The sequence below is a fragment of the Arachis hypogaea genome, chromosome 11 (genome assembly GCF_003086295.3).
Source record: "Arachis hypogaea cultivar Tifrunner chromosome 11, arahy.Tifrunner.gnm2.J5K5, whole genome shotgun sequence".
Classification (NCBI taxonomy): domain Eukaryota; kingdom Viridiplantae; phylum Streptophyta; class Magnoliopsida; order Fabales; family Fabaceae; genus Arachis; species Arachis hypogaea.
In genome coordinates, this window is record NC_092046.1 from 42,627,872 (window position 1) to 42,646,092 (window position 18,221).

Consider the following 18,221-nt stretch of genomic DNA (forward strand, 5'->3'; position numbering starts at 1 on the left):
TAAGAATGTGGTGGTTCTCGGGAATAATTAGATTGGGATTATGGTGGATAAGGGTCATACGGTGGTGAATAGTAAAAAGGAACTTGTGAGTGTGGTGGTTCAAAGCTACGTTGAGAGGATGGTCTATAAGCACAGGGTGGGGCTTGTTGGTAATTACAAGGGGGTCCACCATGTCTATCAGCTTGGTATGCATTGTAGAGCGGTCCTTGCCCATGATATCTTGGAGGGTGTTGTTGCCTAAAGGGTTGATCAGGGCCTCTTGGCTCCATCCATCTTTGATTGCTCCGACCGTGATGCATATTCCTGTTATAGCTTCCACTCCTTTCAACGAATTTAGAACCAGACTCAAAGTGAGAGGGGTGAGAATTCATAGTAGCTAATAGAAATGAAAGGGAAAAACAAAAACAAATAAACAAATAAAAGAAAAATATTTACAATAACCAATAATAAGGCACATGTTTGCAGTTCCCCGGCAACGGCACCATTTTTTGAAGAACGGATGCTTGACAGTTTAGAATTCAGAAAAAATTCCCGTTGTAAGTATAGTTTCTAAACCAAGCAATCATCCTTTCTTACAAACGTTTTGGTTGTCACAAGTAACAAACCCCTTTAAAATTGATAACCGAAGTATTCAAACCTCGGGTCATCTTCTCAAGGAACTGCAGGGAGGTATGTTCTTATTATTGGTTATGAGTTTTGTAAATTGGGGGTTTTGAAAGTAAGGAACAAGTAATTTAAATGACAAGTAAAATAAATAAATAACTGTAAAATAAACTCTTGGCAATGTATGAAAATTCGGAAGTCCTATCCCGGTTATTCTTATGAGAATTAAAGTTAATCCCACTTAGTTAACCCTTACGAAAGCAAGGGAAAGTCAAGTGAACTAATTAGTTAGATCCCCAAGTCCTAGCCAACTCCTAAGGAAAGACTAGAGTTAGTGGGATTCCAGTCAATTAGCAGACTGATGAGCGGATATTTTATACGCTTTTTGGGGTTAATTTCATATAGTTTTGAGTATGTTCTAGTTAGTTTTTAGTTTATTTCCATTAGTTTTTAGGAAAAATTCATATTTCTGGACTTTACTATGAGTTGTGTATTTTTCTGTAATTTCAGGTATTTTTCTGGCTGAAATTGAAGGAGCTGAGCAAAAATCTGATTCAGGCTGAAAAAGGACTGCTGATGCTGTTGGATTCTGACCTCCCTGCACTCAAAGTGGATTTTCTGGAGCTACAGAACTTGAAATGGCATGCTTCCAATTGCGTTGGAAAGTAGACATCCAGGGCTTTCCAGAAATATATAATAGTCCATACTTTGCACAAGGAAAGACGACGTAAACTGGCGTTCAACGCCAGTTCTCTGCCCAATTCTGGCGTCCAGCGCCAGAAAAGGATCAAAAGCTGGAGTTGAACACCCAAACTGGCACAAAAACTGGCGTTCAACTCCAAAAATGGCCTCTGCACGTGACTCACTTAAATCTCAGCCCCAGCACACACCAAGTGGGCCCCAGAAGTGGATCTCTGCATCATCCATCATAATCCACTCATATTTTGTAACCCTAGGCTACTAGTTTAGTATTTAAACAACTTTTAGAGACTTATTTTGTATCTCATAACATTTCAGATCTAAAATTTGTATTCTCTGACGGCATGAGTCTCTAAACCCCATTGTTGGGGGTGAGGAGCTCTGCTGTGTCTCGATGAATTAATGCAAGTATTTCTGTTTTCCATTCAAACACGCTTGTTTCTATCTAAGATGTTCATTCGCGCTTAACTGTGATGGAGGTGATGATCTGTGACATTCATCACCTTCCTCAAACCACGAACGTGTGCCTGACAACCACCTCCGTTCTATATCCGATTGAATGAGTATCTCTTAGATTCCTTAATCAGAATCTCCGTGGTATAAGCTAGAACTGATGGCGGCATTCATGAGAATCCGGAAAGTCTAAACCTTGTCTGTGGTATTCCGAGTAGGATTCAAGGATTGAATGGCTGTGATGAGCTTCAAACTCCTGAAGGCTGGGCGTTAGTGACAGACGCAAAAGGATAGTAAATCCTATTCCAACCGGATCGAGAACCAACCGGTGATTAGCCGTGCTGTGACAGAGCGCGTGAGCGTAATTTTCACTGGAAGGATGGAAGGTAGCCATTGACAACGGTGATCCACCAACACACAGCTTGCCATAGGAGGACGTGCGTGCGTGAATCAGAAGACAGAGGAAAGCAGAGATTCAGAAGACAAAGCATCTCCAAAACTCCAACATATTCTCCATTACTGCACAACAAGTAACCTTTAATTTATGCTCTCTTGGTTATTCGCAATTCAACTGATAAACATAATTGACTTCCTGACTAAGATTTACAAGATAACCATAGATTACTTCAAACCAACAATCTCCGTGGGATTCGACCCTTACTCATGTGAGGTATTACTTGGACGACCCAGTGCACTTGCTGGTTAGTGGTACGCGTTGTGAAAAGTGTGATTCACAATTCGTGCACCAAGTTTTTGGCGCCGTTGCCGGGGATTGTTCGTGTTTGGACAACTAACGGTTTATTTTGTTGCTTAGATTAGGAAAAATTTTTTTTTCTTTTGTTTGGTTTAGAGTCTTTTATTATTTATCCCTTGTTAAAACACTTTAAATTTATATCTCAATTAGTTAGAACGTGGTGTTTATGTTCATGGTAATTGGCTATCATATTTTTTAAAATCTTTTTCAAAAATAATTTTTTCTATTAAATCCTGTGCCAAACTTTAAGTTTGGTGTTTTCTTGTTGATTTTTTCAAAAAAAAGAAAAAAAAAATTTACTTCGTCAAAACAAGTGTTACATTCATAACTCATTTGGCTAGAGCGTTAATCTGTGTTCTTGGTAATTGGGTTAGAATCTTTTATATTCTTTTCAAAACCTTTTTCATAAATAATAATTTCTCTATTAAATTGTGTGCCAAACTTTAAGTTTGGTGTTTTCTTGTTGATTTCCCTTTGGTTTTCGAAAATTTTGGTTTGGTTTTCTAAAAATTTTAAGTTTGGTGTTCTTTCTTCATGTTCTTGTGTTCTTGTGAGTCTTCAAAGTGTTCTTGAGTTTTCCTTGTGTCTTGATCTTAAAATTTTTCAGTTTGGTGTTCCTTGGTGTTTTCCCTCCAAAATTTTCAAAAACAAGGAGCATTAGATCTAAAAATTTTAAATCTTGTGCTATCTTATTGTTTTTCTCTCTCCTCTTTAAATTCAAAAATATCTTTTCTCTCTGTTTTAAAAACAAATTTTCGAAATCTATTTCAAAAATTCAGATTTTTTTTTAAATTTTAAAACCTTTTTTCAAAAAAAAAAAATCATCATATCCTTTTCAAAATTTCCTAACCACTTTCTCTCTCCTCAGTTTTTCGAAAATCTTCACTCAATTTTTATTTATTTTATTTTGATTTATTTTTGAAATAAATAAATAAATAAATAAATAAATAAATAAATAAATAAATAAAAAAAAACAAAAACATAAATAATATTTGCTCTATTTTACATCATATCCCTTTCTCCATTATGGACCTAAGCGGAAATGAACAGTCCAGGAGGACTTTGGGGTCATACTCTAACCCCTCTACTGCTTCATATGGGAGTAGTATCTGCATACCCTCCATTGGAGTCAGTAGTTTTGAGTTGAATCCTCAGCTCATTATCATGGTGCAGCAAAATTGCCAGTATTCCGGTCTTCCACAGGAAGAACCTACAGAGTTTCTGGCACAGTTTCTACAGATTGCTGACACAGTACATGATAAAGAAATAGATCAGGATGTCTACAGACTGTTACTGTTTCCATTTGCTGTAAAAGATCAATCTAAGAGATGGTTAGATAACCAACCTAAAGCCAGCATAAGGACATGGAAACAGCTGACAGAAAAATTCCTGAATCAATATTTCCCTCCAAAAAGGATGACACAGCTAAGGCTGGACATCCAAGGCTTTAAACAAGGAGATAATGAATCCCTTTATGATGCCTGGGAGAGATACAGAGAGATGCTACGAAAATGCCCCTCTGAAATGTTTTCAGAGTGGGTCCAGTTAGACATCTTCTACTATGGGCTTGCAGAAGGAGCTCAGATGTCTATAGATTACTCAGCTGGTGGATCTATCCACATGAGAAAGACAATTGAAGAGGCTCAAGAGCTCATTGATACAGTTACCAGGAATCAGCATCTGTATCTAAGCAGCAACCCTTCCATGAATGAAGAGGTTAAAACAGCAACTGCTGAACTCAGTCCTGTAGAACAAGCTGCTGAATTCAATCAGCAATTGGACTTCCTAACAAGGCAGTTAGCCGAATTCAAAGATAGATTACAAGAGACAAGGATGGCTAATATACATATGGAAGAACAGTTGAAGCAAACAAAGCAGCAGCTGTCAAGGCAAATAACAGAAGAATGCCAAGCAGTTCAATTAAGAAGTGGGAAAACATTAAATACCCCACCTCAAGGCATCAAAAAGTCAAGAAATGAGCAACCCACCAAAGATTCACCTGAGGACAGTAAGAGCCCAGGGAAAAATAAGTCTGGCGCTAAAACGACAGAGAATTGGTGGAAGGCTGGCGCTGAACGCCCAGACCATGCCCAAAACTGGCGTTCAACTGACAAGTAATGCTCAAATCAAAGTTTAATTTGTTTTGGTTGTCACAAGTACAAACCCCAATAAAAATAACCGAAGTATTTAAACCTCGGGTCGTCTTCTCAAGGAGTTGCAGTGAGGTATGCGTATTATTGGTTATGGTATCAGAAGGTATGGGTGGTAAAAGTTCAAGAAACGTAAATCAAACCATTAAAGAAACAATTACTAAAGAGAGACATTCATGGCAAGGGTTGAGAGTTAAGCTTTCTATCCTAGTCATTAATGATCATACAATATTTATCAAGAGCTTATCCTATTTAGTCATGTCTAACAATGGAAGAAGGTACAAAATTATCTTCACATGAGAGAAAGTCAAATAAGACTAGTTAATCTCAATCCAAAAGTCCTAATCAACCTACTAATTGAATTAGCAAGAGATTAGAGTCAATGAAAATAATGTTAACTAACAACCCTAGATCACCAATCTAAATTGGGTATTAATGTCTCAAAATTGCCTAATTTCTCTCCTTCCAAGCCAAGAATGCTAAAAAAGCTACTCTAACATCCAACCAAGCATTTTGTCAAACACTTGGAAGGCATAAAAAGAAAGCATTATAAATTGCAAGAATTAATGAAATCTACTACTACCCAATACAAGAAATCAACAAAAATAACTAAAGGAAGCAAAGTTAACATGAAATATCTCAAATTGCATTAAAGAAAATTTAAATTGACAAGAGTGTTCACAACATAAAAATGGCCGAAATGAGAAATTAATAAGAAGATATAGGAAAATCAAGACATTACAACAAGAAATTGTAAAGAAAACAAGATGAAGAGAAGAAATTAACCCTAGATCTAAGAGAATTTAACCTAATCCTAACCTAATTCTAGAGAGAAGAGGGAGCTTCTCTCTCTAGAAAACTAACTAAAGGCTCATCATAACTAATCTAAGTGCTCCCCCTTTGACCCATCTTGAATTCTGCATGAAATAGTCTCTGGAATCAGTTGGATTTGGGCCTAGGAAGCTCAGAAATCACCCCCAGCATTTTCATTTTAATGAGGTCACGTGCGAGCTGTGACGCGTATGCATGGGTCACGCGTATGCGTCGCTTGGCGTTTTGTTTCTCACGCGTACGTGTCATGTCACGCGTACGTGTCGCCTGGCGACCTCATCTCCATGCGTGCGCGTCTGTCATGCGTGCGTGTCGATGAATGCACTCAAAATCCTTGTTTTTCCATGAATTCTCCACTTTGCATGCTTTTCTCTTCACTTCTTCCATCCAATACTTGCCTTATGAACCTGAAATCACTCAACAAACACATCAAGGCATCAAATGGAATTAAAGTAAATTAAATTTAGCTATTTAAGGGCCTAAAAAGCATGTTTTCACACTTAAGCACAAAATTAGGGAGAATTACAAAACCATGCTATTTCATTAAATAAATATGAGAAAAGTTGATAAAATCCCCTAAATTAAGCACAAGATAAACCTATGGAATTATAAAACCTAATAGAAAATATCCCTAATAGACCTATCAAACTCAAAGTAGAATCCAAAAATATGAATTTTGCACTAAAATCTATGAAAATATAATAAAACTTAAACAAAACATAATAGAAACTATATGAAAATGATGCCAAAAAGCGTATAAAATATCCCTCATCACTGGGAATGCATTCTATTATTTTTTGGATGGCTATTCAGGGTACAATCAGATTGTAGTGGACCCTCAAGATCAGAAGAAAATAGCTTTTACTTGCCCATTTGTGATCTTTGCCTATCGCCGCATGCCTTTTGGTTTAAGCAATGCTCCCGCCACTTTTCAAAGGTGCATTGTTTCCATTTTTACAGATATGATTGAAAAATTTATTGAGGTATTCATGGATGATTTTTCTACTTTTTGGTGATTCTTTTGATACTTGCTTGCAACATCTCTCTTTAGTCTTGAGAAGGTACCAAGATACAAACCTTGTTTTAAATTGGAAAAAGTACCATTTATGGTAATTGAAGGTATTGTTCTTGGGCACCCCATCTCAAGCAAAGGCATAGAAGTTGATAAAGCCAAGGTGGATGTAATTGAGAAATTACCATCCCCTGTGAATTGCTAAACCTTTAAGCAACCTCTTGGTTGTTGATGTTCCCTTTTACTTTACTGATGAATGCCTGCATGCCTTTGAAACTCTTAAGGCTAAGCTTGTCTCTGCACCAATTATAGCTCCACCTAAATGGGATTCACTATTTAATTTGATGTGTGATGCTAGTGATTATGCCATATGAGCTGTTTTGGGGCAAAGACAAGACAAGCTATTGCATGTAATATATTAGTCGCGTTCTAAATGATGTACAAAAGAACTACACCACAGAAAAAGAACTTTTGGATGTAGTATATGCATTTGATAAGTTTACGTCCTATTTAATTAGTTCAAAAGTCATTGGTTACACAGATCATGCTCCTCTTAAGTATCTTTTGACCAAATAGGACGCTAAACCAAGGTGGGTATTTCATCTTCAGGAATTTGAAATTGAGATTAGATACCGAAAAGGTTCAGAGAACCAAGTAGCTAATCACCTTTAATTTCTAGAATTGAACCTGAATAAGCATTAGTTCACCCCACTCCTGTGAATGAAGCATTTTCTGATGAGCAACTCTTTGTCATACATGGAGCCCCTTGGTTTGCAGACATAGCAAACTACAAGGCCAGAAGAATCATTCCTAAGGAGATCACTAAGCATAAAATTAAGAAGTTGCACCATGATAATATTTCTTATAGAAGGAACCTTACTTATTTAAGAGGTGCTCAGATGGGATCATCCGAAGGTGCATTCCAGATGAAGAAATAAGAGAAGTGCTTTGGCATTGTCATGGCTCTAAATATGGTGGCCATTTTGGTAGAGAGAGGACTACAACAAAGGTCCTCCAATGTAGTTTCTATTGACCTACTCTCTTTAGAGATGTTAGAGAATTTGTGAAGAATTGCAACCAGTGCCAAAGAGCTGAAAATTTACCCAAGAAGAATGAAATGCCACAACAAGCTATATTGGAAGTGGAGTTGTTTGATGTGTGGGGAATAGATTTCATGGGACCATTCCCTTCCTCCTCGTCCAAAAACTACATCTTTGTGGCTATAGATTATGCTTCCAAATGTGTGGAGGCAGTACCTTTGCCCACCTATGATGCTAAAGTTGTGCTGAGCTTCCTCAAGAAGTATATATTCGGCAGGTTTGGTGTCCTAAAGACCTTAATCAGTGATGGAGGCGGCCACTTTTGCAAAAAAATAGTTGTATTCTCTTTTTAGATATATGGAGTCAGACACAGTAGAAATCCCCTATCATGCTCAGATAAGTGGTTAGGTGGAGATCTCTAATATAGAACTCAAGCGGATTTTAAAGAAGACTGTGGGTGCTTCAAGGAAGGACTAGGCTAAGAAAATAGATGATGCTCTCTGAACTTACTGGACAGCGTTCAGGATACCTATTGGCATATCTCCTTATTAGTTGGTCTATGGCAAAGCCTATCACTTGCCAGTGAAACTAGAACATAAAGCTTACTAGGCCACCAAATTTCTTAACTTTAATCCCAAGGCTGTGAGAGAAAAGCGACTCCTCCAACTCAATGAACTCGATGAGTTCAAGACCGAAGCCTATAAAAATAACAAGCTCTACAAGGAGAAGACAAAAATGTGGCATAACAAGAAGATCTCCACCAGGACATTTGAGCTAGGCCAGAAAGTACTTCTTTTCAACTCAAGGCATAAACTCTTTCCTGAAATCAAGGTGGTTATGTCCTTTTCTGGTCACTAAAGTATCTCCTTATGGTCATGTTGAAGTCATGGAAGAGAACTCTGAAAGGAAATTCACTGTCAATGGCCATAGGTTGAAGCATTATCTTGGTGGCAAAGTCGATCGCCATAGAACCATGATGCGTGAGCATCTTGTATCCTTTTTCTTGTCATTTTCCAATTGTTTTTAGTTAGATTTTATTAAGTTTTATCTTATTTTAGTGAAAAAAATCTTCTTTGGATGCTATTTTGAGTTGCTTTAGTGTTTTTATGATTTCAGGTGAAATTCAGAGCAATTTGGCAGAGTTTTGAGCTGAAAAGGAGAAGCTGGCAGCACCCCTCTGGGCACTAAACACCCAGCAGGCGTTTAGCGCTAGCAAGGCCAGAATCCATGCACATTGATTCCCCCTCTAGGGTGCTAGCGCCAGGCCAGGCAGTCCGAATTCACCCTCTTTGTGCATCTTCAAGTGAATTTAGCATTTATTAGTTATAGTTTATTTTTTTTGTAATTTTTATTTACAAACAATATCTTTTAGTTTTAAGATTTATTATTTTATTTTATTTTCTGAATCAAATTAGGTTAGATATAAAAGGGAAAAGATTTACCCTTTAGGGTGCATCTTGGATTTTCTCTCTTTTGCACGTTTTACTTATTGGAACGCTAGTTTTCTGTGTAAGTCATGAGCAACTAAACCTCCTTGGTTAAGGTTAGGAGCTCTGTTTATTTCTATGGATTAAGACTATTGCTTTTCTATTTTAATTAATGTATTGATTTAGTTTCAGGGATTGTTTTCATTCTTAATCTTATGAATCTGGGTGGAACGAGAGTATGACCTTTATTCTACATGAGTTCTTGTAATTCTCGAGAGAGTTATCTCGCTTAAACAACAGCTTGAAAACAAATTCCTCCTAAATTGCTAATTACATGAACTAATTAGGATATGTGACATATAATCCTATTAGCTTTGGGTGATTAGGATTTTTGTTGCCATAAACTAGTTTTGAACTTAACCCTCTAATCGGAATTAAGTGACCACGTGAATGGCGGTTAATGAAGGTTAGAGGAAACTAACTCACTAAGAGATTAGGGTTTAGTTAATTACAGTTTGCTATGGAATGAATCATGCATTGTTAAAATAGTTGGTAAAAACTTTTAATCTGGAAAAGTAAACATTTTCGAAGCCTTAATTGTTTTCTCTCACTGTTTTTACACCAAACCTTTTAATTGCTTTCTTAATTCTTCTATTATTGTTTTATGCGAATTCAACCAACAAATAACCTTTTCTATTTGCCTAACTAAACCAATTGGATAACCATTGTTGCTCAGTCCAACAATCCTCATTGGATCGACCCTCACTCACCTAAGGTATTACTTGGATGACTCGATGCACTTGCTGGTTAAGCTGTGGGAATTCGAAATTCCTGCACCAGGTTTTTGGCGCCATTGCCGGAGATTGTTTGTGATTGACAACTACTAGTTGTCTGGTTATTTAGATAAGGTATTTTTCTTTTTTTTTTGATTATTTATTTTTCTTTTAATTTTTTTATTTTAGTTTTATTTATTTTTTCTTAATTTCTGATTTTAAGTTTGGTGTCCGTTTAGCATTTGTCCCTTTTTATTTTGAAATTTTTAATGTCTTTCCCTTTTTAGATTTTTAATTTTTTATTTGGTTACCTTCTCATTCTTATTTTAATTTTTTTTGTTTAATTGCTTGCTTTGTTTTCTTTTATTTTGTTTAGGACATCTCATTGGGAGCTTTCTATACTTTGACATAGAGACTCCCACTTTTCTTTGTCTCTTATTTGTTTATGAGCAGGAATAGGGATAAAGAACCTCTTTTTAAAAGGAAGACGGAATTGCAGCACTCTCCCTGGGTGCTAAACACCCAGCTGGCGTTTAGCGCTAGCAAGGGACTAAAGCCAGCACACTGTCACTCCCTTTGGGGCGAATAACGCCCATTCTAGCATTAAACGCTAGTAGCTGACCAATTTCACCCTCTTTTTGGCTTCTCAAGTGGATTTAACATTTATTAGTTATAGTTTATTTTCTTCTTGTAATTTTTATTTAAAAAAATACTTTTTAGCTTTAGAATTTATTATTTTATTTTATTTCTGTTTCAAATTACGGTAGTATTTAAAGGAAAAGATCACTGGTGCTTGGGATCATCTTCCTTCTGCACTTTTCAGAGCCCTAGTTTCTCTATAAGTCATGAGCAATTAAACCTTTTGGTTAAGGTTAGGAGCTCTATTTTTTCTATGGATTAGAATTATTACTCTTCTATTTTCATTTATGTTTGATTCAATCCCAAGGATTGTTTTCGTTCTTATGAACTGGGTGGAACGAGAGTATGACCCATTTCTACATGAGTTCTTGGATTCTCGAGAGAGTTATCTTGCTTGAACTACAGCTTGAAAACAAATTCCTCTTATATCGCAAATTGCATGAACTAACTTGGATATGTGACATATAATCTTGTTAGTCTTGGGTAATTAGGATTTGCATGGCGCTAAACTAGTTTTCTGAACTTCACCCTCTAATATGAGTTAAGTGACCACGAGAGTGGCGGTTGACGAAGGTTAGTGTTTCGAGGGTTACCTGAAACTGAAGGTCGATCTCGGATGAGATCTTCTGTTGTGGCCGAAGCTGTCATGTTCGACTTGTCGGATCCTGAGAGGCTGTTGATCTTCGTTCACCAGGGGGTGGTGGTACCTGCAAGAGACTTCGATGCTTAAGTTAGCACGTGCTTTAGGCAGGTTTTTTGTAGAATCAGTGTATGAGTTATACCTAGGTGCTCCAGTGTATTTATAGTAGTGTTGAGTGACCTCCCTTGAGATAAGTTTGTTATCTTATCTCATCTTTTTGTGGGTGAGATCACCTATCTTTTGGCCAGCCGCCTTTAGGTGGGCTGTGATCTTCTGTTCTGGGCCCGTTGGGCCTTAATAGTGATTTGGCCGAGCTCTTTATGAAGAAGTCGGAGACAAACCAACCTTTAGAATAGGTTGATCATTTTCATCATCGCCCAACCCGGACCTTATAGCTCGGTCCAGGGTATGAACAGTTAGGGAAGGCTAAATCATTAAGAGATTAGGGTTTAGACATTTATGGTTTGCCATAGAATGAATCATTCATTGTTAAAATAGTTGGTAAGACATTTTAATCCGAAAAAGTAAACATCTCCGAAACTTTAACTGTTTTCTCTTATTTTTTTCACACTAAACTATTTTTTACCTTCTTTATTTCCTTGTGTACTATTTATGCATTTTTACCATTGACAACCCTTTTTTGATTTGCCTAACTAAGTCCAGCCAGACAACCATTGCTTGCTCAGTTCGACAATCCTCGTGGGATTGACCCTCACTCACCTGAGGTATTACCTGGATGACCCGGTGCACTTGCCAGTTAAGCTGTGGGAAATTCTATTTTCTGCACCAAGTTTTTGGCGCCATTGCCGGGTGTTTGTGATTGACAACTACTAGTTGTCTTGTTGCTTAGATTAAGTATTTTTATTAGTTTTTGTTTAATTACTTTTCTTTTCGATTTTTGATTTCTCTTTTATTTATCTTTCTTTATTTTTGAATTTTATCTTGTCTATTTTCTTTTAATTTCAGGTTTAAGTTTGGTGTCCTTTTAGTTTTTTTCTCTTTTAATTTTTGAAATCTTAGTAAAGTATTTTTCTTGTTAGTTTTCAAAAAAATTTTTGGTTATTTTTGCATTCTTAGCTTTGAATTCTTTTAGGTTAATTGCTTACTTTAATTTATTTTATTTCTTATTTCTTTTTAGATATCTCACTAGGAGTCCTTTATACTCTGACATAGAGACTCCCACTTTTCTTGGTTTTCTATTTTTTTGTACAGGAATAGGAAAAGTTCACTATAGAACCTAATGGGAATACATAACTTAAAAGAACTTGGGGCTCTTACATAGCCCCCACTACTGATTTCTATGGAAGGAGCTTAGTGTGGTTCCTATTAGAGCAGATGATTTTGAGTTTAACCCACAGTTGATCATACTAGTGCAACAAAATTGCCATTTTCAAGGACTCCCGCATGAAGATCCTAATATGTTCATCTCTAACTTCCTACAGATATGTGATATAGTGAAGACCAATGGAGTAGACCCTGAGGTCTACAAGCTAATACTCTTCCCATTTGCTGTAAGGGACTAAGCAAAGAAATGGCTTGAGGGTCAACCTAAGGAGAGCTTGAACACCTGGGACAAGGTTATCAATAAGTTCCTAAACAAGTTTTTTTTCTCGTGGAGATTCACAAAGCTGAGGATAGATGTTCAGACCTTTAGGAAGGAAGAGAACAAGTCCCTCTATGATGCTTGGGAGAGGTATAAGCTGATGCTCAGGAAATGCCCCCTGATATGTTCATAGATTGGGTTGAGATAGACAGCTTCCATGAAGGACTCTCTGAGATGGCCAAGAGGTCATTAGATTACTCTGCAGGTGGTTCTCTGCAAATGAAGAAGATGCTCGAAGAGGCGAATGAGCTCATCGAGATAGTTGCTAATAACCAGTACTTATACTCATCTGAGAGGACTCCATTTAGGAAAGGAGCTCAGGAAGTGGAGATTGTAGATTAACTTCGTGCTCAGAACAAGCTTGTAGATGAGCCTCCTCACTTAATAACTGAATAGCATGAAGAGAGCAAGTACAAAAATTCATGGCACCGTTCCTTGCAATATGAATGATGGGTACCCTCAAGGTGGAACCTACAATAACACTCAGTGTGTACTTGAATAGGTCAATTATATAGAATGTTCCCCTAGAAGTCCCAAAGATGTTCCTAACTCACAGAGCACTAATCATGGACAAAAAGAACAACCCCAGAATACTCCTGACTTGGCATCCATTGTTACAGAAATCATAAAAAGCTAACAAAGCTTTATGCAGGATACCCAAGCCTCCCTCAAGAATCTAGAGATACAATTGAGCCAGACAAACCAACGAATGTTTGAGCATATAAAAGAAGAATGCCAAGCAATTCAACTGAGAAATGGCAAAACATTAGGCACTCATCATCAGAATAAAGAGGAGCATGATGGAAAGAGACACCAAAGAGCGAAGCTATAGAAACAAAGAAAGCCACCAAGGGAACTGAACACCTAGAAGGGAGTAAAATAGATGTTACACGCCCAGGAGAGAGCAATGTGGGCATTGAACGCCTAGAGAGGGGGGCACTAGACAGCAATGAAAATTTAAAGAACGTTCCCCCCAGACACCCTGACAACCCCTTTTTAGTCACTTTGGAGACTCATCCTGCGCTACCTAAGGCTCCAGAATACAAGCCCATACTACCATACCCTCAGAAGCTTCAGAAAGTAAAAAAGGACAAATAATTCTCCAAGTTTTTGGAAGTCTTTTGGAAGCTTGAGATAAATATTCCTTTTGCAGAGTCCCTTGAACAAATGCCTCTATATGCTAAATTCATGAAGAAAATACTGAATAACAAAAGGGACTGGAAGGAAGTAGAGACAGTGGTGCTTAATAAGGAGTATAGTGCAGTCATTCAGAGGAATTTTTTTGAGAAACTGCAGGATCTCGGGAGCTTTGTGATCCCTTGTATCATTAGAAACACTCTTATTTGGAAGGCCTTATGTGATCTAGGAGCAAGCATCAACCTCATGCCACTATCATTGATGAAGAAGCTCCAAATTGAGGAAGTAAAGCCTATCCACATCTGTCTCCAGTTAGCTGACCGTTCTATCAAGTTCCCGTTCGGAGTGGTGGAAGACTTACTTATGAAAGTAGGGTCTTTTATCTTCCCTGCAGATTTTGTGATATTGGATATGGAAGAGGACAAAAACACTTCCATCATTCTTGGAAGATCCTTCTAAGCTACAAGAAGAGCCCTTATAGACGTACAGAAGGGCAAAGTAAAATTGAGGGCAATGAAGAAGAGACTATGCTAAACGTTTTAGAGGCTTTGCAATATCCAGATGATTCTGAAAGATGCATAAGGATCGACATCGTTGAACCTCTAGTTGAAGAAGCATTCGAAGCTGAAAAGCTTAAAGATAATCTAGATGCCTCCCTTGAAGACACTTTGCTTGAAGCTAATGAACCAATCCCTCAGAAGGATAAGCTTTGCACGCATAGCACTGAGGAAGGACCCCCAAAACTGGAGTTAAAGCTGCTGCCCCCCTCTTTGAAGTATGCGTTCTTAGGTGACAAAGACACTTATCTAGTGATCATAAGCTCTGTTGATCCAGGTGCTCAAAAGTCATAAAATAGCCTTGGGATGGACCATTAGTGACTTAAAGGGGATCACTTCAACCAAATGTATGCACAAGATCTTGCTTGAAGACGATGCTAAACTAGTTGTGCAATCACAAAGGCGACTGAATCCAACCATGAAAGAAGTGGTTCAGAAGGAGGTCATGAAACTTTGGGAGGCTGGAATCATTAACCCTATCTCAGATAGCCCATGGATAAGTCCAGTACAAGTGGTGCCCAAGAAAGGGGGAATGATAGTGATCCATAATGAGAAGAATGAGCTTATTCCCACACGAACAGTCACAGGATGGTGCATGTGTATTGACTACAAGAGGCTCAATAATGCCACAAGGAAGGATCACTTTCCCCTACCTTTCATTGATCAAATGCTTGAGAGACTAGCAGGCCATGCATTCTATTGCTTTTTAGATGGATACTCTGGCTATAATCAGATTGCAGTAGACCCTCAGGGTCAGGAGAAGACGGCATTCACCTATCCGTTTGGAGTACTTGCTTACTGGAGCGTTTGGACTCTGTAATGCCCCAACAACTTTTCAAAGGTGTATGCTTTCTATTTTTTTAGATATGGTTGAAAAGCTCATTGAGGTATTTTTGGATGACTTCTCTGTTTTTGGTGATTCTTTTAATTCTTGCTTTAAGCATCTAGCCTTAGTTTTGAAAAAGTGTCAAGAAACAAATCTCATTTTGAATTGGAAAAAATGTCATTTTATGGTAACTGAGGGAATTGTTCTTGGACACCGGATTTCAAACAAGAAAATAGAATTTGATAAAGCCAAGGTGAAAGTAATTAAAAAATTACCACCACCTACTAATGTTAAGGCAATAAGAAGTTTCTTAGGATATGCACGATTTTACAAGAGGTTTATAAAAGATTTTTCCAAAATTGCAACACCTCTGAGCAACATGTTGGTTGCTGACACTCCTTTTATTTTTGACAAAGAATGCCTGCATGCTTTTGAAACTTTAAAAGGAAAGCTTACCTCTGCACCCATCATTGCCCCGCCCAACTGGAAATTGCCATTTGAATTAATGTGTGATGCCAGTGACTATGCTATAGGGGCTGTCATGGGATAGGGACAAGACAAGCTTATGCACGTCATTTACTATGCAAGTCGTATTCTAAATGATGCACAGAAGAATTATACCACTATAGAGAAGGAATTGCTGGCTGTTATTTATGCAATTGATAAGTTTAGATCCTATTTAATTAGTTCCAAGGTTATTATTTATACTGACCATGCTACTCTTAAGTACCTTCTAACCAAGCAGGACTCTAAACCAAGATTGATCAGATGGGTACTACTTCTTTAGAAATTTGACATTGAGATTAGAGACAGGAAGGGATCAGAAAACCAAGTGGCAAATCACCTGTCCAGGATTGAGGCTGAAGGAAGGACGCCACTCCAAACTGCTGTGACTGAGACCTTCCTAAACGAGTACTTCTTTATAATTCAGAGGGCCCCATGGTTTACAGACATTGTAAACTATAATGCCGTGAGGTTCATTCCCAAAGAGTACACCAAGCAACAAGTTAGAAAGCTTTTACAAGATGCCAAGTACTACTTGTGGGATGAACCCTACCTTTTCAAGAGATGTTCAGATGGGATGATCAGACGTTGTATCTCAGAGCAGGAAGCCCAGTAGATCCTTTGGCACTGTCACGGTTCTGAGTATGGAGGCCACTTTGGGAGAGAAAGAACAGCCACCAAGTTACTTCAAAGTGGATTCTACTGGCCAACCCTCTTCAGAGACTCACGGCAATTTGTAAGAAATTATGACAAGTGTCAAGGAGGCAGGAACCTTCCTCACAATCACGAAATGCCACAGTAAGAGATTCTGGAGATTGAATTATTTGATGTATGGAAAATTGATTTCTTGGGACCTTTTTCACCCTCATTTTAGAACACCTACATCTTGGTGGCAGTGGACTATGTGTCTAAATGGGGGAGGCAATAACATCACCCACTTATGACACCCGAGTCATGCTGAACTTCTTGCAGAAGTACATTTTCAGTGATGGAGGTAGCCACTTTTACAATAAACAGCTGGACTCACTTCTGCAAAGGTATGGAGTCTATCACAAGGTGGAAACCCCCTATCACCCACAGACAAGTGGACAAGCTGAGGTCTCAAATAGGAAACTCAAGAGAATCTTAGAGAAGACAGTGAGTACCTCAAGAAAGGACTGGACAAGGAGACTTGATGATGCTTTCTGGGCGTACATGACAGCTTTCAATACCCCTATTAGAATGTCCCGATACCAGGTAGTCTACGTTAAAGCCTGTCATTTGCCAGTGGAGTTGGAGCACAGAGTATATTGGGTAACAAAGTTCCTGAACTTTGACATCAAAGCTGTAGGAGAGAAAAGGCTACTTCAACTGAGTGAGCTTGATGAATTCAGACACTCTTCTTATGAGAATGCCAAGCTCTACAAAGAAAAGGCCAAAAAGTGGCACGATAGAAAGATAGCTTCAAGAGTATTTGAGCCTGGCCAGAAGGTTTTATTATTTAACTCTCAACTCAAACTCTTTCTTGGGAAGCTTAAGTTAAGATGGTCAGGACCCTTCTTCGTCATTGGAGTGTCACCCTATGGTCATGTTGAACTTCAAGATAGAAACTCAGACAACAAGTTCATAGTCAATGGCTAAAGGGTGAAACACTACCTTGGAAATGAGATTGATCGCTAGAGAATCACCCATCTTCTAACATAGCAGATGTGAATGTCAAGCTAATGACAGTAAAAAAGTGCTTGTTGGGAGGCAACCCAACCATAAGTATCCTTTAGTTTGTTTAAGATTATTTCAGTTTTATTTTATTTTGATTTCAATTCATTTCATTTTTCATTAATTTCCATAGTTTTCCTAGATTTTCTAGCATTTGTGGTCATACTCAATACTCAGAACAGGGACAGGAGGACAAAAATAGAAAAACAGAACACCCTGGATGACCTACACTGTGGGCGGTAAACGCCAGGGAGGGCGTTTAGCACCACCAAAGGGTGACTTCCATACCAAATCTCCTAAATCTCACATCATATCACCCTATTTTCATTTCATATCTTTTTCATACCACATCTTTTTTATTTTATACACCCTCCATCTCCTCCATTACTCATTCTCCCCCATGTCTAAGTTATTTTCATATCCCAATATATTCTACTCATATTTTTTCTTATCATCTCACCCTTAATAAAAAATTCACTCCATAATTTTTCTCTTCCCCACTCATGACCGAATATGCATCCTCCATCCCTATAAATAGCACTTCAAGTCTCACCTCTACTCACACCTTCAATCTTTTCTTCTCTCTCACTTTCGTTCCCTCTATCTTTTTCTCTTCTCTCTACTCTTTGCTTGAGGACAAGCAAAAGTTTTAAGTTTGGTATTGGGGCGTTCCACTTTTCACTCCCCTTGAACTCTCCATGGCACCAAAGGTTGGGGAATCCTCTTCAAGAAAGAGGAAAGAAAAAGGTCCCTCAACAATACCACATGAGCTCTACCGGTTTTACACCAAGCTTGATGAGGAATATTACTACAACATCGTTAGCAAGAAGAAGGTGATACCAGAAGTGAAATTTGAATCAAAGGCTGATGAATACCCA

The 18,221-nt window shown here is 38.0% G+C and overlaps 1 protein-coding gene across 1 annotated transcript; it reads left to right on the top strand.

Moving 5' to 3' along the window:
• Positions 1 to 16,560: 16,560 nt before the first annotated feature.
• Positions 16,561 to 17,268, top strand: LOC112721296 (uncharacterized). The gene has a single exon (XM_025772368.1). The coding sequence runs from the start codon at positions 16,561 to 16,563 to the stop codon at positions 17,266 to 17,268; it is 708 nt and encodes a 235-aa protein (XP_025628153.1).
• The last annotated feature ends 953 nt before the right edge of the window (positions 17,269 to 18,221 follow it).